The sequence below is a fragment of the Bidens hawaiensis genome, unplaced genomic scaffold (assembly GCF_021521415.1).
Source record: "Bidens hawaiensis isolate Kalapana, Puna unplaced genomic scaffold, B.hawaiensis_p1.1 tig00027321_1, whole genome shotgun sequence".
In the NCBI taxonomy this organism is placed as follows: Eukaryota; Viridiplantae; Streptophyta; class Magnoliopsida; order Asterales; family Asteraceae; genus Bidens; species Bidens hawaiensis.
The window spans coordinates 192,507-214,295 of NW_027494417.1; the positions used below are offsets into that span (position 1 = coordinate 192,507).

Consider the following 21,789-nt stretch of genomic DNA (forward strand, 5'->3'; position numbering starts at 1 on the left):
TTAGCGCCCCTATTGTTTTTGCGTTGACAATTTTATTTTTTTAATTTAGTGTCGCTATATGTTAACGAATGTTCATTCTCCGGCAGTGTGTAGATTCTTATTGTCCTGTGCAACGCGTAAAGTAAAACACCTGGTATAAATTTGTGTAAAAACAGAAAGAAAAAATAAAACTAATAAACACTTGATTGACTTAGCACGTCCACGTGTCAATTAAAAGACTAGTTATATTATATTTAGCGACCAATGTTTATTCTTCGGTCAAAATTCCATAAAACTCGGCCATTGTTTCTCTTTCTCCTTTGTTTCATTCACCTATTTGATTTGATACAAACATTGGAATTGCTAAAACAAACAAATCAAAGCAATATGATACCTATGCTCCCATTTTCACCACCTACAGGTCACGTTAACGCCTACGCTCGAGTTGACAAAGCGACGAGCGAGTTCTTAAGTTGTCCGGATTGGAGAATCAATATTGGCATTTGTGACACCATTAATTCTAAGCCTTGGTAATATTATAACCGAAATCTCCAATGTTTCATACTGCTTCGTCTTAATTTGTTGTTTCTAAACATTGTGAATATGGGATGTGTGTGTGAAAACAATAATATGTCGCAAGTTAGCGACGAAAAAATTTTGGTTGCAATTCTGTCGCAAATTAACTTTTTACATATATAGGTTGCAGGAAATTGGTTGATAATTGTTTAAAAAAACATTTTGATTGCAAATTAGCATTCGATTTAAATTGCCTCAAATTCGACGTTAATTCCTGTCATTACGTTGTATAAATGGTCGCAAAATTCATTCCAAAATTTTTTGGTCACATAATTTGCTAGCGACAGGTCGTTTAGTAAGTGCATCATAAACACCATTGTAAAAAGTAGTTGCAAAACAGGTTAGCGACGAATGTACGCAACTGTTTATTAATTCAGTCGTACAAAAGAAGTATAAAAGATTTGCAGACAAATTTATGACTGATATATAGTAGCATTATGGAGAAGGTTTGAATGTCTACTTTTGTTATTGTTTATGATGTCAGGCTTGCAAAAGACTATATTAGAGCTGTGAGGAATAGAATACAACACAGGAATCCAAATGTTCAGCTACTTGCTTTAACGGTATCTTACTATTTACACTACTAAACAAATGAGTATCACTGACTGTCGTTCATGGCATGTATCAATGAAAAATACTTTTTCTGTCTTTGTGGTGATGTAGCTTTTGGAAACAATCGTGAAGAACTGTAGCGAACACGTTCATGTCCAAATTGCCGAGAGGAAAGTACTTCAAGAGATGATCAAGATTATCAAGAAAAGGGTTTGTTTGCATGACACATTTTGTTATTCTAAACACGTATTAGAGCAGACAAAACGTGTCGTGTTATATTAAATGAACCTTTTCTGCGTGACACATTTTGCCCACTGACTATTGAATCTGAACACGACACGTTTAATTAAATATGTGATTTTTTAATAAGCAGGTAATTAACATGACTCTATAAAATTGTGTGTAAAGACATTAGAGAATTTACTGGAAATAGGTCTTTGCAGAGTCATACGCGTGTAAGGGAGCGAATCTTGGTACTTATCGATACTTGGCAAGAAGCGTTCAGCGGTCGAGTAGGAAAAATGAATGCTCATATTATCACGCTTATGAAGAACTACGGGTAAGTATACGATTTTGAAACTTGAGACTTGAGATGTGTAGGGTGTGAATTTCTAATACAACATGAATCTAATATAAAATCTGCGGGTTTGAGTTTACTCTAAACATTTACAGGGTCAGTTTTGGATCAAACCAGTGGACATGTACAACATGTTTAGCTAAGCACGCCACGTTCGGTTCCACCTGGGTTGATCCAATTACTTTCATAACTTTCAAAAAGATAATTTTTTTATAAGTTATACCTTAAACTGATTGCGTATTTGAAACCTTAAAAACATTTGATCGATATATGTTGTTTTATGTTCATGGGAACAGCGTTTTGGAGTTGACTTTCCCCGCCGGTCAAATACAGCTCCTGTTATCACACCTCTAGCCACCAACGGACACCATCAAGCAGGACCGAGTTCCTCAACAAGGCATGAGCCCATTGACAACGTGAGGTATGCTTACTGTTTTGAGTACATGTCAATTTGGGTTGACCTGAAACACTTTATGAGCCCGTTTAAAACGACTCATTGTCGTTTTGCCTTTATTTTATGATTCTAACTTTTGTCTCATTAGTTTGGCAACATTGGACTCTATGAGGGCCACTTTGGATCTCTTATCTGAAATGTTGCAAGCAGTTGACCGAGAGACCGTAAGGTAAAGTCAATCGTGACGAATTTATAGAGGTGTCAAAATGGGTGGGTATTATGGGTTCGGTAGCATATCTAAACGAATGATTCTTTAGTACACATAGGGCTGTAAACGAGCCGAGTTGAGCCCAAATTAGGCTCTAGCTCAGCTTGTTTATCATAGCGAGCTCAAATATTGAGCTCAATCCCAGCTTGCAAAAATTCCAAGCTAACTCGTGACTCGTTGATCAATCTCACTTACTTTTAATAGTACTAAAAAACAAAAAAAATTGTACTTTTTACACGCGCACACACATTCAGAAAATAATATTTTTAACAGACATAAGGCTATGTGTAGTGGAGGAGCTACAAATTGGGGCGTTTTGCGCCGTGTGGCGCCCAGTCAGCAAGGGGTGAGAATTTGTTTTTGGGGTGTAATGGTGTAGGGGCTACAATAGTAATATAATAATAATATATACATATATATATATGTATGTATATATATCACCCACACACATTAGAATATAATAATAATAATAATAATAAGAAGAAGAAGAAAGGAAGAGCAGGCGACAAATTATTCCCGCCCCCGCCCCTTTTCGCCCAATTATCGCCAGGGGGGGCGGTGTTCATCCCCTTTATCGCCCCAAATTCGCCCAAATTCTCGCCCAGTACGTTTGGCCTAATGTGTAGAATTTATATACATACTAAAATTTAGGTATACTAATATGCTATAATAATGGGTTATAATTTATATACATGAAAACTTGGTTGAAATTTAAACAACATAAGAAGCGAGCTTTACTTGGCTCGGGCTTGGCTCGCTTACCAACCAAGTCAAGTTGGCTTGGTCATTTACGGGTTAGCCCATTTGCAGACACTTTTAATAAAGCCATATAGAAGCTTTTTGTGGATTCAAACACGCTTTTACCCAATCGGGCAATTTATAAGTAAACGTGCCGCAAGTTACACGTTATGAAGTTTGTTTTTTTATCTGTTCAGGCTATGAAAGACGAGGTTATCGTTGATCTTTATGAACAATGTCGATCAAACCAAAAAAAATTAGGACAAACGTTATCTTCTACAACATGTTTCTCCTTAATCTTAAAAGAAACCTAACCAGTGTTTTGCACAAGAAGCCTTAAGTTTTCGTGTTTTGTGGCAGTGACGAGGACATTCTTCGTTTAGGGATTCAGTTTAATGATACCCTGCAATATATCATCGAGAAACACGATGCTATCGCCTCAGGTTCTCCAGTCCCAGTTAAACCACCAAGTTTGTTGACTCATCAGCCTCAGGTCAAACATATAGAGAATAAACAAGTCAACCCGGAGTCAAGTATTGTAGCATTGGCAAGAATAAGTAGTGAAATAGAGGAAGAGCCTACTAATAGGTTAGTTCTAAAAGCGAAACAATGATAAGATTGTGGGCCCGGATTTGGCCCGATTCCACGGTTGATAAAACTCAAAACGGGTCCGGGTTGAAACAGAACTAACAGCAATCCATCCAGTACTAAAACTTCTTTTTTTCATATATGCAGGCGTAACGGAATGCAAACAGGCAAGGAGGTTTCGGCTCCCGAAAGTGACAAAAAGCCCGTATCGGATCCATCATTGTTAATGGCTCTAGTTCCAACGGACCCACCACCACCGGCCCAAAAGAACGCCTTAGAAGAAGACATGATTGATCTCTTTAGCGTTCCGTTGTCACCATCTCTGCCTTCTACATCAAACCCATATAACCAAATACCAACCGGTCCAACCGTTCTGGAAACCCAACCACCGGTTCAGATGATGAACAGTTACACGGTCCCATGGGCTCAGACCCGACCTCAGCTTGAATATGAGCAACAACCACCGGTTCAAACCATTCAAAACGTCGAACAACAATCCAACTACATTCCACCACCGTGGGCCCCAACTCCCGGCTATTATTGTAACCCGTATGCATCTAACTATCAAGCCTCCTCGTATTATAACGGTTCTCCAAATGGTGCGGGCTATTATAACAACAGTTCTGCAAATGGCGTGGGTTTGAACCAGTATGTACCGTCATATAGACTGTTTGAAGATCTTAATGTTCTTGGTAATATGAGGACAGGCGACACACCGGGGACTTCCGGGTCGTGCATGTTAGGTGGCAGAAAGTGAAAAGCCCAACTCGTTTGGTATGTTCTGAAGAATAAGATTCGGTTTGGCATCGGTACGGTATTCAATAATCAGAACTTATTCAAATGTAATAAAACAAGATGTTAAAGACTGTTTGAAGGTTGTAAACTCTTATGTTTTGGTCACTGAGAAACGAGTAACATGTAAAACTGCGCTCGTATTTGTTCTCTCATATCTGTCAATGTATCAAATTCGGGCCAAATTGCAAACGAGTTTATTATGTAGTTAAGTATAGGATAATTTTGAACCCGCAAGTTCATTACGTAGAACCTGTGCATGTTTAAACATATACGGTGTACCACGTCAGCAACTACAAGGCCAAGCATTCCAGCAGATTAACTTATTGGGTTGTAAATTTGTGATAGTCTCAAGCAGACCAGTGTGAACAGACATTAAGAAACACCAAAATATGATCACAAATAAAAACAAACTCAAAGACACCATCTTAACCACAACTTCACAAGGAATTTCAATTATATATAATTGCAAATGTTTTTTAAGAGAGAAAGAAGACATTTTTACAAATTTGAGAAAACCGGACTTAAAAACATAAAAACACACACTAAACCGAAAAGAAAATGAAATATTTACAATCTTTTATACCTATGTATCATCAAATTATTTGCTGAAAGCCTCCTCCAATCAATCATACTTCAGTTTTCCCGAGGCTTAAACGAATGTATTTATCTTTCATAACCTCCCACTGGGGGCCGGATATCAGCCCAAATGTGAACAGGCTTATCTTGGTGGTGAGATTTCATCAGCATAGATGGAAACACAGGCATCAGCCGACCCGGCTGCTAATAATATTTGGTACGGGTGAAACGCAAGACAACTAACGGGCCCGATTTTTTGGGCCATAAAAGTTGGTGAGTAGCGAATGGTGCCCAATTGTTCACCTTCAAGATTAAAGACTTTGATGAGTTGTTTGGCTGAGCCACTGGCTATCAGCGGTGCGTGTCGGTGAATGGCTAGTGCGGTTAACGAGCCACGGTGCGCGTCAATGGTCAAGTAGGCCTCGGTTTGATTTCTGATGTCTAGAAACTGAATGTCTCCTGCTTGTGATGCACTTACAATCTGGATAAAAAGATTCAACTGACAGTTAATTTTCCACAATAAGGGCTCACTGGGTCACGGGTAGTGGTGTAAGCGCGCCAAGCCGGCTCGTTAAAAGCTTGAATCAAGCCAACCTTAAAAGAACCCGAGCTAGAGCCTTAAACTCACGAGCTTAAACGAGCCTATTAGTTAATTTGAATTTTATCTAATAATATTTATTAGAGATAAAATTGTGTTAAAAATTTTCTAATTAAAAAATATATTGAAAACGTATATAAATTGACAGGGCTAAAGGTAGTGACTCAAAACGGTTAATTTTTCATACGTAACCAAAATCAAACCCGAAAAATCACTATCTTAACGCTCAAGAATATCAAAAACAATTTTTTAACAAAATATAAACTAGAAGGAAAAAAACTTTAACAAAATCATAAACACAGTTTAAAACCTCTTCAAACCGAAAAAGTGTAAACCACAAAACTTTTTTCGGAATTAGAATCAACAAAACTCGAAATTAAAAACCCAAATCAACATCTTAAAGAAGAAAGAATATAATCAAAGTCATTTGCCATTAAAAATACTAGTAACTTAATTTAAAATAAAAAAAAATTAAATAAAAAATAAAAAGTTGCATTATTTACCTTTGCTGGATCAAGTCCAGGTTGAAAACCGATTCCCACAACTCGTTCAATACCCCCGCTTCTATCTACTCCCAGAGTGTGCGGTCAAGATACACAAACAAGCCTAATTTACAAAACAAATATTAGAAAATAGTTGTTTGGTAAAAATAAAAATAATAATAATAATAATATCATTGTTCATTACCCATCAGGTGTTCTGATATCATATAATCTGACCGAACCATCAACAAAACCTGCTGCAAATTGACCACCGTGAACTTGAGAAGCCGCCTAAAATCAGCAAACAAGAAATTACCAAAATACCCTTGACAAGAATAATGTTTGTAAAGAAATATATAAGATCTTATAGAGAGAAAATAGTATACCAATGCTGAAATGCTGCAGTCGGATGCTAGAGGAATAGAACTTAGGAGTTGTTCTTTATCAAGATCCCATACCATTGTTGATGAAATTTCACCCGAAGCATACTAAAACCACATAATAAGTAGGTTTTAAAAAATACTTTAAAAAATCTCATGAAATAAATCAAAATAACCAAGTTTCAATGTTGTTCCAATGAAGTCACTCATACTTTTTTTAATTATAAAACCAACTTAAAGTTTCATTACAGTTTGTTGTGCGAATTCTTTAAATGCTAAAAAATTTTAAATTAGTGAAGACAAACCGAGCCGCTCATGAGCTACTAGAGACTGGCTGGCTAAAAACTGAATCCAAGCCAAAGTTAAACAAGCTGCTGCTCGGATTGGGGCTCATTTAGTAAACGTTTTGAGCCTAAGTTTAAAATATCGAACTCAAACCAGCTCACAAGCCTACTATTGTTATATATAAGATTATGATAAAAACAATTGTATATAAATATATTAATATATATATAAAGTCAAATACAATAATAAGGAAACAAGATGAGCCCGAGCCATATTGGAGCTTAGAAATAGAGCTCTAAACAAGCCGAGCTCTTTTAAGTTAAACGAGCCAAACTCGATTCTGCTCGTTTAAATCCCTAGTTACAATTTAGTGACCTGTTTTTGAGGTTGAAAGTTGACTTAAATGAAACAACTATGAAACTTGGTTAATATTTAGTAGCATTTTTATCTTCACTATCACCTCACAATCAAGTTATATTTGAAAAAAAAAATTTAATAATCACTTAACAGTAACCAATATTCATTTGTCTCATATAAATAACTTAATGTTAAAATTTTACATTTATTCATTTATGGGGCAATAAAGAAACATGAGCAATTTTTATAGTTAGCAAAAAGTATGAGCATCTTACATGGTACACTAATAAAACTTATTCATCATTAGAAGGAATATTAAAATTCTATTTTTATTGATAAAAATATTTTACCATATATCCAGATTGCTGCTGCCAATCAACTACAGCACTAACGCTTCTAGCACCAGGTCTATGACCGTGAATAGAAGAAAAGGCAGTTACAAGTTTTTGTTTGCCCCTAGATATGTAATCTTTCCATACTCTCACGTTTCCATCACCTGCAATTTAATAAAGCAAAAAAAAATTAACTAAAACATTGAATATTTAAGCCAATATGAGTTGACATAAATCTAGAGATTGAAAACTTACTTGAGGCTACAAGCAGCAAGCTTTCATCAAGCTCGTTCACCAAGCATAGTTTTGATATCCCTTTATTAGGATATTCATGATTATTAAAACTGTTTAGCAATGTTGCTTCCTCATAATTCCATACCCTAAAAAAATAAGATCAAAACAATTAAAGCATATATGTTGGAAGCTAATGCAATGCATGTAAAATTGTAAACGATATATTTAAAATGTTAAATATTTAACTCGTATGTAACAATGTTAGGAATAAATTTCTAGAAAAAAGATGAGTACACTAAGTCATGTTATCCGGACTTGAATTCTATAATAAGAAAAGAAGATCCAACTTAAACAAATTAATACTTGCAGGAATCATAGGTATTTTTTGTAACCATGCATTCAGTAATCCATAAATGAACAAGATAAAATAATAATAAAAACACAACAGATAGATTATTGCAGATTTGGAAACTACAATCAGATATTATAATCAGATTACTAAAGACGTAATGAAAATCATGAATAAAGCCATAAAGGTTATAAATTTAATTATAATTAACCACCCCACAGATGCTCGAGTGGCAAGATGAAACGGGAGTAAAACACTTCAAAGAGAATCTAAGTAATTGTCCTGGGTTCGATCCTCAAATTAATACAAAAAAAATATACATCTAAGAAGTGATGGAACTTAAATTGTGTATTATTGGAGTTTTTGGATTGTCGCATTTTCTAAATAATTAATAGGTTTTATAGTCGGATTAAATAAATAGGTTTAGATAAACATAGAATAAGAAGTAAGAACTAAGTTACATTAGAAATTAGATAGGTTTTAGAATTTGGTTTCTATTAGTTCGTGTGTTTATATGTTAACCTTTACAATTATCGGTTACAAATCAAAATAAAATATGTTAACATATTACAAATCAAATTAAGTTTTATATGTCATCACAATACCATTTTGGAATTTCTGTTAAGATTCAAAAATCATTTTGAAGTAACAATATGCATCCATGTTTAAATTTCTCACATCTAGAGTTGTAAAATGACAAATAAACCAATGAATCTACTCAAAAGAATCAATTATAAATGAAATAGGCAAAACATAAACAAGTACATCAATTGAACTTGTTTATCATTTTACAAAAAGTTGATGTGTGAAAATCTTTTTAAGTTTAAAAAAGTTTGTTAATCAGCAATTCACACAAAAACTTGTCGAGATCAGAATAAACAAGACCATAACTTAAATCAATCAAAAGTCAAATATACAGCTCTTTACAACTTCAATGATCCCTGAAATTAGTTAAAATGCATTCAAACACCATTTTGTCCAACTGATATTAACTTTATTAGATAATATCTATGCTTTCCTAATAAGCATTTGGAATTAATACAACACCACTGCACACAGTTAAAGGCTTAAAGCAGTAAACCGCAATCTAGTAACATTAGATACATATACCAACTAATTCATCTTAGATAAAAAGAATTCCAACATAAACAAGCAATACAATTATCAAAAACAAAACGTAGATAAAGCTAGCATACCTGATACATTCACCTTCTTCAGCAGCAACCACTATTGGAGAAAACGGTTGCAGCAGAGCTGTTTTAGCACCTGTTTCAAATTTTGTATCCCATCGAGCAATTGGATTATGAAGATTACTACCAGCTGAAAACACAAGTGGCACACCAATTAATGTAAAGTCAACTTGGTCAAACCTAAAAGTCATATCACTATATGTTGGCTTGTAAACGAACCATACGTTCAGTAAACCGTTCATTTATTTAATAGACGAACAAGCATAAACAGAAGTTTTTGTTTAGTTATTTAAACGAACGAGCATGAGCACATGTCTCAATCGTTTATGTTAGTTTGTTTGCATTCATTTATGTTTATTACTTTACGTTTATTTAAGTTCGTTCATTAATATATTCATTTAAATTGTTTAGGACCATAGCAATCTGATCTAATTTTAATAATTTTTTTATGCCCAGCACATTGCTGTTCACGCTTACTTTTAGTTGGTTTTAACTCACTTATGTTTGTTCATTTCTGCTCAAATATGTTCGTTCACGAACCTTTGTTTTTAAAATGTGTGATCTACTCTGATGAGTTTTGATCCAAAAAACCGATGTGTGATGCGCACGCATCACGTACGCAAGGTGTTATTAAAAAATATATAACTATTTATAGATAATATTTTTTGATTTGTTAACTTTTAAACACTATAAAATAAGAAATTAAAATAATGTATTTAAAAAAAGCTATAGTACCACTAAAGAAGTTTTATGAATAACCAAAATATGTATTTTAACTCTGTGTACAGGTACTCCATGCATAAGGTGCAAGTAACCTATGCAGAAACTCACTTTAACTCAGAAATGCATGCATCATAGCGCAACGTGCATTATGCGATTTAGAGCGCATCATGAGATCGCAGAGCATCGCTCCACCTAATGCGATTCATCAGCAAATTGTACATTATGCGCTCTTGCTGCGCGTTTTTAAAACCTAGTGTGAACCGTTCATTTATACGAGCGAGCACGAACAAGAAAACTCCATTCGTTTAGTGTTCGTGTTTGATTGTTTGTTTGCACGAGCATTCTACATTTGTGTTTGTTCAATTCGTTTATAAGCCTAACTATATCTTAAAGAAAGTAAGGAACTCACAAGAACGTTGGCATTTTGTGATGTGTTTTAAAGCGAGTTTTTCCCGTTCTTCACGTTTAACTGCAATTTCATCAGCCGTATCGGTAGCTGTAAGAAGTGGTTTTGAAAAATGACTACAGCCCCAGTTGTAAATTGTTGATTGGGGAAGAAAGCTTCGGTCTGATGGTGTTGGACCCACTGGCGAACCCAAAAGTGGGTCGGCTATCCCTGAGTCCATTAAGTGTGGTCTGAATTCAAGAGAACAGACCCTTCGCATCCCGGTTAAGTAGCTTGGCCTTGGTGGGCTTACAGGAGGTGTTCTAAAAGTCAACGGAAGATGACCTGGTCAAGCACAAAAAAACAATAATTATGTTAAAAAAAATGGAAGTGGATTGAAAACAAAAAGAATTTAAGCCTGTAAATGAATCGTTCATGAACGGACAGGAAGTTCATTTATTTATAAATGAACGAACATGAACACATACTTGTCCGTTCATTTACATTCGTGAATGCTCATTTATGAACTTAATTTAAATTAGTTTATGTGCATTCCTTTATGATCGTTAGTTTACATTCTTTAATATATTCATTAAAAAAACTTTGGCCCATTACAACTGTCCAGTTTTAATAACATTTTAGGCTCAGTACATTGTTCTTAGTATTACTTTTAACTAATTTAGCTCAGTTATGTTTGTTCATCAAAGTTCAGTTATGTTCGTTTGTTTACTTCCGTGAGGCGTTCATTTATATTGTTAACGAGCAAACAAGAACACGTTCATTTTCTTAACGAACGAACACGAACAAGAAGACCCCATTCATTTAACTGTACATGTTCAATCCTTTGTTCAGTTAAAAGTTAAACGAACAAACATAAACATGCTTAATTCATGTTCGTTCATTTAAGTTCATGAACTGTTTGTTTATATTGTTAACAAACGAACATAAACAGAAACTAACATGTTCCTTTCTTCAACAAACACAAACAGAAAAAACCCATTCCTTTAACCATTCGTGTTCGATAGTTTCTTCAGTTAAATTTAAACGAACGAACAGAAACATGCTCTTTTTTAAACCCTTTTTTATGACAAATATTTATCCGGGGTTGATATAATATAATCACCATCAAACTCGTTTTAAACATTTAGTAAGAAAGTTACCTCCATTCATATCAAACCACGAAGATGAACGAGCCAATCCTGCAAGACTATTAGCAGTAGCCGACGATTCTCCAGCGCGTACACCTGTACCGGTAACAGATTTAGCAGACTTAGCCATCACTTGTTCAATCCCAATAATCGAAAGAACCCGTCGACCCAAACCCGAAATCCGTGGCGACGAGTCCTTCGCTAACGTACACATGGCGGATACACATTGTGAGTACAATCCGTTATCCGACTGTCTCGGTTTTGCATGGTTAACCACCCCGTTTGTAACACACTCGTTTAACACCCCGGGGTCCGAGTGTTGCGATGAGTCATCAGAAAGTGGTGACCCGTGCATTATACTGGAAGTGGTTAACGGGCTGCTGGAAGAAACCCGCCCGTCTCTAGTGGCGGTTTGGGTGTCATTGCCGACACGTGATAACGGGCCGATTTGAGAATATTGGTTTGGGGTGTTGTAACCACTAACTGAATTCCTAACTGTAAATGAAGGTAAAGAGCTCAGTACAGAGTTAGGCTGCGGTTTCCAATATGCTGCAGCTATAGATTTCAGGTGCCGGTTGTGTCCGAATGCAAACCGTGCAAGAGCTGTAAATTTAGTTCAAAATAATTACCATAATTATAAAAATAAACATTCTATCTAAAGCAAATTAAACACTATAAGTGTGAATACTAAGTGCAGATGTAACTAAATTTAACTTAGCATGTGCGTTGCTACTAACAAATTACAATAACGGTTAACCTTAATTCATGGAAGAGGTGATTTGTAACTTGTGAGCCTGACCATTTTGTCTTTACACCATGAAAAGGTAAAAACAGATTAAATAAATGGTTTTGACCATCTTGCCCTTACACCATGAAAAGGTTAAAAAATGGTTTCGACCATTCTGACCTTAAGTCATGAAAAGATAAATAACATTAAAAGATAATGTTAACCATTTTGCACCATGAAAAGATAAAAAAAATAGTTTTTGACCATTGTGCCCATATACCATGGAAAGGTATAAAAAAAACTACACCCCATGGAAAGGTTAAAAAAATCGCTCTGACCATTTTTGCCCTGACACAACGAAAAGGTAAGAAAAAATTATTTTGATCATCAGGTGGTATACAGAACTACAAATCAACTCTCGGAAAGTTGGTTACTATGAAGAGCAAATGACAAAGCATACCTACTGCCAGCTCAGCCCTAACTAACGGGCTTCCATCTGAAACAACATTCAAAAGGCTTTTAACAATACTAATTTCAGCCACAACTTTTTCATCATCATCACGTTCATCATCTCCAGCATCCCTAGATGAGTCGAATCCAACATCAAGTAGAGTGCCCAATGCAACTACTGCAGAAGCTCTAACCTGAAGAAACATGTGTTTTTAGTCCTAAATCCTAATTATTGACAGTAAAACAGCAACAGCTCAATTTATCTAAAAAAACTGTCACAAATAAACATTGTACTTTTTATAGTAATATAGTGTTTCATCTTGGTGCTTGTACATTTTTCCAGTTTAGACGCTAGCTTACATTGTTACCTCTCAACTAGTTTTGTTCATGTGTAAACATTATACAATAACTGCTGACGTGGCAATAAAACTTATAATTTTATTTTTATCATTTATTGCTTCAAACGTACACATCAATTAGTGACTTGTAAACGATTGAACACAAAAAATTAAACATAATATTTATCAAGTATCAACCTGTGTCCACCGTTTAACTTTAACCAAACAAACACTCAAACACGAACTATTAAAAAAACGGTGTTTCTTGTCCGTGTTTGTTCGTTAAGAAAATGAAAATGTTCGTGTCCGTTAATATTCGTTTATTAACAGTATAAACGAACGAACATGATTGTACGCATATGAACGAACAAAACAAGGCTAAAACCAATTAAAAGTAAACCTGAACAACGGTGTTGGGCCTAAAAGTTTATTAAAACTAGACTAAGTTGTAACCAATTAAAAAAAATAAATTATTAAGAAACAAAGTTAAACAAATGTAAACTTACAAACATAAATGAATGTAAACAACAACCATAAACGAATTTAAATGAAAAAATGTTCACAGACATAAATGATAATCGAATGGCCTGCCGAACTGTTCACTAAATGCTCGGTTTGTTTACAAGCCTAAATGTAAACTACGAAACATAAATGAACGTACATGAACAAACATAAACAACTTTAAATGAACGAAACCTTCACAAACATAAATAAACAAAGACATGTGCTCATGTTCATTTATTTAAGCAAACGAACAAAAATATGTCATGTTCGTTCATTTCTTAAATAAACGAACATAAACACACTTCCTGAAAAACGATCCCACTAAACGTTTGGTTCAGTTACAAGCCTATGGACACGTAAATTGCTAATTGACTGCAGAAACCAAATTCAAAAAAAAGTAATAATAAACGAACCTCGGGTTGGGGCTCTGAAAGTAGAAGTGAAAACACAGCAGGAGCATTAGCCTGCAAGCCTATGATTTGGGCTTCAGTGAAATCCTCCCATAATTTTCCCAAACAAAGACACCACCACTGTAAAAAAAGTAACTTTAAATGAACGAAACCTTCACAAACATAAATAAACAAAGACATGTGCTCATGTTCATTTATTTAAGCAAACGAACAAAAATATGTCATGTTCGTTCATTTCTTAAATAAACGAACATAAACACACTTCCTGAAAAACGATCCCACTAAACGTTTGGTTCAGTTACAAGCCTATGGACACGTAAATTGCTAATTGACTGCAGAAACCAAATTCAAAAAAAAGTAATAATAAACGAACCTCGGGTTGGGGCTCTGAAAGTAGAAGTGAAAACACAGCAGGAGCATTAGCCTGCAAGCCTATGATTTGGGCTTCAGTGAAATCCTCCCATAATTTCCCCAAACAAAGACACAACCACTGTAAAAAAAGTGGTTCGGTTTGCGTTTCGTTAGGGGCTGAACCACTTTGAAGATGTTTTAAGCAAACATGAATTAGGTTAGCTTCAATACAAGCTTCTTGACCCCTTCGGTGTCCATCAACAATGACAGTTAAGACAAATGCAGCCATAGCTCGTTGTTCAGGGCATGCTTCCACACTGTCTAAAAACCTGATGAAATATATGTGGCTCCCATCTTTCACCAGATCCACCTGGCATGACTGAAAGTTCAAAATTGACTTAGTCAACATTATCATGCTATATGGCATAGAACAGAAAGATGGCAATTTCAACCCGTTTATTTGATTTGTGTTTTACTTCCAACAGGTTAAAGTAGAAGTTTTATAAAGTTAGCTAGAAAGAAAACCAATGTCAAGAATATATTTTGGGACAACAAGTGTTACAGATCAGCCCAGCCTGTACCAAAAGCTACCCGTTGTTTAACAAGTTAGCCAAAATATATCTACCAGTCTATGAAAACGAAGAGAGAGGGGTGGGGGTGGGCGTTATGACATACTTTGTCAAGTGCTAAAATTTTTGTCCAAATGAAGACAAGAATCTGCCTAAGTTCAGGCGTAGTTGTCTGCAATAACTTCAACACATATGGAAAAATTCCAATTGACAAAGCCTACAAGAAAATAAATTATCTTTATGAGAAAATAAGCAATCATTTTAATAAGATTTAACATGAAAAACAATTAATAACATGTTAAAAGCCAAAATAACCAACCAAATCAACAGCCCATGGACCCATGTCAAGAAATCTTCCCAGAAGCACAAGAGCACGAAACCTATGGCATTGACTCAGCAAAACCTGAACATAGGACAGTTAAAATTGTCAGTTGAAAACAGTCAAAGGTAAACAATAATACATTACTTTTTCATCTATAATTTACTAAACCTAAACAATATAAATTTAAATTTTGTTAATTTTAGTTTCGTGAACGAACATGAACACATGTCTACTTCATTCATTTAAGTTCGTCCATTTAAGTTAGTTGAGACATTCATTTAAACATTTTAGGCCCAGCACATTGTTCTTCACGTTTACATTTAATTGGTTTTAGCTCAGTTATGTTACCAAACAAGCATAGACGAGCACGAACACATTCACTTCTTAACAAACAAACACTAACAACAAACTTGGTTTGTTCAACTGTTCGTGTTTGGACATTTGTTCGACGAAAGCTAAACGAACACACACATGCTATGTTCATATATACATGCATTACATACCTGAAGTACAATAGGCAACTGTTCTGGTGGTTTCTTATGTTCAGACCCGTGATCAAGCCACACTTCAAATGCTGTCAATTGTTCCGTGAAAAAAGGACTTGGCTGTAAAAAAAACAAAAGCTAATCAATAAAATTATATCAAACTTATAGAAATCAATCTTAGTTACGAATATTAATAGGTTATGACCAATGTGTCATTTCCCCTTCTCATGTATTGAAATATGTAAACACAAATATTACATATTAGTCCCTTGGACTATACAAAGAATACCAACTAACTACATTCTAGTCTAATACACCCCCTCAGTCTAAGGTGGAGGATTTCGCAAGCTTAGACTGGATCGAAAATCGGTAAAGAGAACGCGTGGCAGCCCTTTGGTGAAGATGTCCGAAAAATTAAGGCGAGACGGCACATGAAGGACCCGTACATGTCCACGTTGAACCTGTTCGCGAACGAAGTGTATGTCAATCTCCACATGTTTGGTACGTTGATGTTGAACGGGGTTACCCGATAAATAGATGGCACTCACGTTGTCTGTGTAGACCAACGATGTGCGACGTGGCGGATGCCCTAGTTCCAAGAGAAGGTTTCGTAACCAACAGATCTCACTCACAACATTTGCGATCCCACTATATTTCGTAACCAACAGATCTCACTCACAACATTTGCGATCCCACTATATTCAGCCTCGGCACTGGCTGTCGTTTTGAGGACCATGAGAGTAAGTTATCACCAAGAAATACACAATAACCTGATGTAGAACGGTGGGTGTCAGGACAGCCGGCCCAATCAGCATCGGTGTAAGCAACCAAAGTAAACTGCCGAAAAGGTTGCATTAGAATCCCGAGATCTATCGTACCCTTTACGTACAGTAGGATACGTTTTAATGCAAGAAAGTGATGCGTCCGGGGGGCATGCATGTACATGCACACTTGTTGGACAGCATACGAGATATCTGGACGCGTGAAAGTAAGATATTGAAGTGCACTGGCCAAGCTACGGTAAAACGTAGGATCATCAAGTAAGTCACCGGACTCGGCACTGAGCTTTCCGGCGGTATCAACAGGTGTCTGAACCGGGTTACAATCATTCATTTTAGCCCGATCGAGGATATCTTGAGCATACCGGGATTGTGATAAGAACAGGCCATCCTTAGTTCTGGTGACGGCTATGCCCAAAAAATAAGAGAGAGGCTCGAGGTCCTTCATCGCAAACTCCAAAGAAAGGTGACTCATAAAGTGGTGTTTTAGTTTTGGAGATGAGGTAACCATGATAATGTCATCAACGTATAAAAGGATATAGGCCGTGTGGATACCGTGTCGATAAATAAAGAGTGAATGATCACTCGAACAGGGCCGAAAACCAAGATGGGTCACATAATCGGTGAAACGTTGGTACCACGCCCGGGGTGCCTGTTTAAGACCGTACAATGACTTTTTCAACCGACAAACATGATCCGGGAAGTTTTTGACACGGAAACCTGGGGGCCGGTTCATAAACACTGTTTCGTATAAATGTCCATGTAAAAACGCATTTTTAACATCCAATTGTGTGATGTCCCAGTTGTATGACAAAGCAAGAGACAAAACGTGCGAATGGCTGCCGGTTTAACGACCGGACTAAAAGTTTCCGAACAATCCACACCAATCTGTTGTGACCGACCATCCCCAACGAGTCTAGCCTTATACCGTTCCAAGGACCCATCTGATTTCAACTTTTGTTTGAATATCCACATACACCGAATCACATTCATGTTTGACTGTCGAGGCACGAGATCCCAAGTCTTATTATTAATAAGGGCAGAAAATTCGTCTTGCATAGCATGGTTCCAAGTAGGGTTAGAAAGAGCTTCGGCTATGTTTTTCGGAATGGGTTCAATGGTAGATGAAACATGTAGGTTAAACGGTATACGTGGTTTAGCATGCCCGGTCATGCTCCGGGTTTGCATGCGGTGGGGGGTGTTAAGATTAAACGCACACACGAAACCGAACACGACACGAAAGCAATAAACGAACACGAGGATTTAACGTGGTTCGGTCTAAACTGACCTACGTCCACGGGTGGCAACTAGGTATATCTTTATTGAGTGACCAAATATTACAAGTACATAATGTTGTTTATATAGAGACTGAACTAGGGTTAGTAAATTATTATGCAAGAAATCTAAACCGGGCCGGGCTTGGGCCCGACCGCCCACACCCGTCTCCTCTTTTGACTTCATATAATAAACCGGGCCAACAAGGCCTACGAACCCAACAATCTCCCACTCGGAGGCCTTGAGTACTCTCGTCTGCACTCCTGATTGTACTTCTGTAATCTGAACATTAAACTTCTTCTAGTTGCCACCCGCCTTCTCATCAATTAACCTGAAAGCCCGTTGAAGCTCCCCGGAGCTCCAACACGTCAGTCACGGCTGAAACTGCCCCTGACCCATTCTCTGTCCCTACCGGCTCCCACTGTAACGAACTACCGGATCCTGAGATAACCTGAGAACAAACACTCTCCATATTCAGCAAGTAATTCATTGGAGAGACTTTTACAGCTGAAATACTGGTTTTCTTAATCCACTGTCGACCTGGAACTGTAACTGAAACACGACCTGTGCTCCCACTGTCACGATGTCCCCCAACTGATTTAACTTTCCTAGCTCGTTCATCCTGAATCTTCACTTTGGCTCTGGGTTTGTTACTTGCAAAACGAACCTTCTTCTGCCCACGAGATTCTGTGAACCGGATTTTGTATTTCACCAAAACTGGATCCACTCCTTTCGATGACATATCGACCATATACAACGAACCCATTTTCTTGCCACGAGCAACCACGAGATTCCCTTTGACTACTTTCCACTGCCCATTCCCGAACTTAACATCGTGCCCCTGGTCATCCAACTGCCCAACTGAAATCAAACGTTTCTTCAAACTTGGAATAACCCTCACGTCTTTCAAAGTCCAAGAAGTACCGGCTGAAGTTATCAAATCAACGTCTCCCATACCCGTAACCTCTAAAATATCATCATTCGCTAGTCGAACCTTTCCAAAATCCCCAAATTTAAGATTCTTCATCGTTTCACTACAGTGAGTGGCATGACACGATGCACCAGAATCCATCACCCAAGCATCAACGCTACTCTCAACACTACAAACCAAAGCCTCATCACTACTGACCCCGTCATCTGTGTCGTCTTCTGTAACGTTCACCTCTTACTTACCATTCGGACACTGATTCCTGAAGTGTCCTTTCTCTTTACAACCCCAACATTCAATATCCTTACGAGTCTTAGACTGACTCCTCTTCCTGCTCCCACTGCCTCGCTGTTTTCTCCTGCCTCTACCTTCTGTGACTAGCATATTGCCTGATGATTCACCTGAACTTCTGCGTCTTGAATCTTCTCCCAGAATCAGATCTCGAATCCCATCGAAAGTAATATTTGTAGACGAACTACAAACTGCAGTCACTGTTTGCGACCAACTGTCGGGCAAAGAGGATAATAACAAGAGGCTTTGAACTTCATCATCAAACTTAATGTCAACTGACACTAAGCGGGACAAGATCGAATTAAGATTATTGATATGAGTTGTAACTGACCCACCCTCTTTCATTCTTGTTGTCACTAGCTCTCGGATAAGATAGACTTTATTCGCTGCCGAAGGCTTCTCATACATGTTGGATAGCGCCTCCATCATACCACGGGCTGTGGTTTCTTTCATGACGTTAAATGCCACATCTTCCGACAACGACAATGTAATACAAGCCCTAGCTTTCTTGTCTAACTTCTTCCAATCTGCTTCTGACAACTTTTCTGGTTTTTCATCCTCGAACACTACATCCAAGTCTTTCTGACAAAGTAGTGCCTCAATCTGCATCTTCCACCAACCAAACTTCTGTCCGTCAAACTTCTGTATCGAAACCTTTCCGTCTTCTGCCATGGCAATGACTAAAACGAAAAACTGGATAAAACAGAGACAGACACAGCAACACGAGCCTGAACTTAACGATTGTTCTACTGAACTCTGTTAAAAAATCAACCTATTTATACGCAGCGGAATATCGAACTGAAAATCAGAAACTGAAACTTTAAACTGAAACGATAAAACCTGACAAACGCTGTTGGCACTGGTTCTCCGTTTCTTTAACGCTTCTTCTGACTTAAAACTGTTCTTCAACGAAAAATAGGATCTTGATTCAACTATTCTTGACTCGTACTTTGCAAAATAGAATCTCGACCCTTGCTTAAATGGATCTCGGGCCCAACAAAATAAACAAGCTAGACCCTCTCAAAAAATTAAACAATCTGGATAAAGTTGGTGGCCATTGAACTCCCTTGTCAACAAAATAATATTGTTTTTCCTTGTCTTTTCCTAGTCTGGCATGAATCTCAAGAGAAAAATAATAATACAAACCCTTCTTTTCTTCTCTGTTCAAACGCCACTAGCGGAAACAAAAGAGACAACCTGGAATCGAACAATACGATGCTTACAGCTTTCAAACGGAACCAACAAAAAAACGCAGATCGCGCGGGCTGGGTTTAGTAGCGGCGAAACGACGGCGGAAACCCTAACGGCGATCGGAAAACCGTAGGCGGCGGCGGAACCCTAGCGCAGTAGGGTGGCGGCGGCTGGATGGTTTGGCGGCGACTCGGCTGGTTCAACGTGTTCTTCGCGTGATCTGAACCTAAGCTCTAGATACCACTTGTTAAGATTAAACGCACACACGAAACCGAACACGACACGAAAGCAATAAACGAACACGAGGATTTAACGTGGTTCGGTCTAAACTGACCTACGTCCACGGGTGGCAACTAGGTATATCTTTATTGAGTGACCAAATATTACAAGTACATAATGTTGTTTATATAGAGACTGAACTAGGGTTAGTAAATTATTATGCAAGAAATCTAAACCGGGCCGGGCTTGGGCCCGACCGCCCACACCCGTCTCCTCTTTTGACTTCATATAATAAACCGAGCCAACAAGGCCTACGAACCCAACAGGGGGGTGGAGGTGGGGGTGGGGGAGTAGTGGATGGGGATGTTGTGGTTGAGGAGGTTGAGGGAGAGGGCTGTTGAGGTGAAGTCGGCTGTTGGAGTGAGGTCAGTGGTGTGGAAAGGCTACCAGTAGTGGTAGAGGGTGGCTGAATAGGTGCAGGTCGGCGTGTGTAGACCTGACCAAACCGGGCAGGAGTAGCCGGTGGTGGTGGAACCGTGGGAGAGCCACCAGAATCAACACGAGTCGGCTGTGAAGGAGGAAACCGGAGAGAAGGATGAAGGTCGGCCTCGGTTTTCTCGTGAAGGAAGTCGTAAGTAGGTAGCTGAGTGAGGGATATGAACGGGAAAACATTCTCGGCAAAAAGAACATGTCGGGAAATGACAATTTTCATAGATGAAAGATCGAGGCATTTGTAGCCGCGATGATTGGCCGGATAGCCAAGAAAGACACATGGTTTGGAACGGTTTTGGAGTTTGTGAATAGTGGTGGATGGTAGGAGAGGATAGCAAAGGCACCCGAAGGTGCGGAGATGGGAATATGACGGTTTGGTACGGTAAAGTATGTAGGTGGGAGTATGGTTGGCTTTAGTTTTGGATGGGAGAATATTGAGAATGTATGTGGCCATTTCTAAGGCATGGTGCCAAAAAGGAGGTAACGCCACATGAGTAAGAAGAGTTCGTATGATATTATTAATGGAGCGAATCTTCCTCTCGGCTTTACCGTTTTGGGATGAGGTGTGCGGACGCGAGAAACGAAATTGCATCCCGTTGGTTTTGCAAAATAGATGAAACTGACGATTGTTATATTCTGTGCCATTATCGCATTGAAAGGTTTTGATTTGTCTTTCAAATTGAGTTTTGATTAAGGTGGAAAATTGTTGGAAAACTGAATAAGCTTCGGATTTATACTGTAATGGAAATGTCCACAAAAAATTAGTGAAATCATCCAAAAATAAGATATAATATCGATGACCCCCAATACTTGGGACGGGAGAGGTCCACAAGTCACTATGAATTATGTCAAATGGTAAGCTAGTGTAAGACGATGAATCATAAAATGGTAATTTCACTTGTTTACCAAAAACACACGATTGACATAATTGTTCTTTATTAAAACTTGAAAC

General features: G+C 37.6%; 1 protein-coding gene and 2 pseudogenes across 2 annotated transcripts in view; 2 read left to right on the plus strand and 1 right to left on the minus strand.

Moving 5' to 3' along the window:
• Window positions 1-275: 275 nt before the first annotated feature.
• Window positions 276-3,721, plus strand: LOC143575253 (TOM1-like protein 6; annotated as a pseudogene).
• A 39-nt stretch (window positions 3,722-3,760) lies between these two features.
• On the plus strand, window positions 3,761-4,535 carry LOC143575254 (uncharacterized). The gene has a single exon (XM_077059676.1). It carries the CDS (start codon window positions 3,830-3,832, stop codon window positions 4,427-4,429), a length of 600 nt encoding a protein of 199 aa, XP_076915791.1. The 5' UTR covers window positions 3,761-3,829; the 3' UTR covers window positions 4,430-4,535.
• Window positions 4,536-4,901: 366 nt separating this feature from the next.
• Window positions 4,902-21,789, minus strand: part of LOC143575239 (regulatory-associated protein of TOR 1-like) — a 31,170-nt pseudogene continuing 14,282 nt past the window's right edge. Inside the window, exons 10-23 of the transcript XR_013142731.1 lie at window positions 15,681-15,782; window positions 15,175-15,258; window positions 14,962-15,072; window positions 14,309-14,665; window positions 12,694-12,877; window positions 11,519-12,109; window positions 10,383-10,703; window positions 9,257-9,380; window positions 7,733-7,857; window positions 7,496-7,641; window positions 6,510-6,611; window positions 6,329-6,414; window positions 6,145-6,247; window positions 4,902-5,524 (exon numbers count right to left, since the gene is read on the minus strand). The product of XR_013142731.1 is annotated as a regulatory-associated protein of TOR 1-like (transcript). The remainder of the gene's footprint in view (window positions 5,525-6,144; window positions 6,248-6,328; window positions 6,415-6,509; window positions 6,612-7,495; window positions 7,642-7,732; window positions 7,858-9,256; window positions 9,381-10,382; window positions 10,704-11,518; window positions 12,110-12,693; window positions 12,878-14,308; window positions 14,666-14,961; window positions 15,073-15,174; window positions 15,259-15,680; window positions 15,783-21,789) is intronic.

Excerpts from the sequence above, each read along its gene's own strand:
- LOC143575254 (XM_077059676.1), top strand. The coding sequence starts at position 3,830 with ATGCAAACAGGCAAGGAGGTTTCGGCTCCCGAAAGTGACAAAAAGCCC.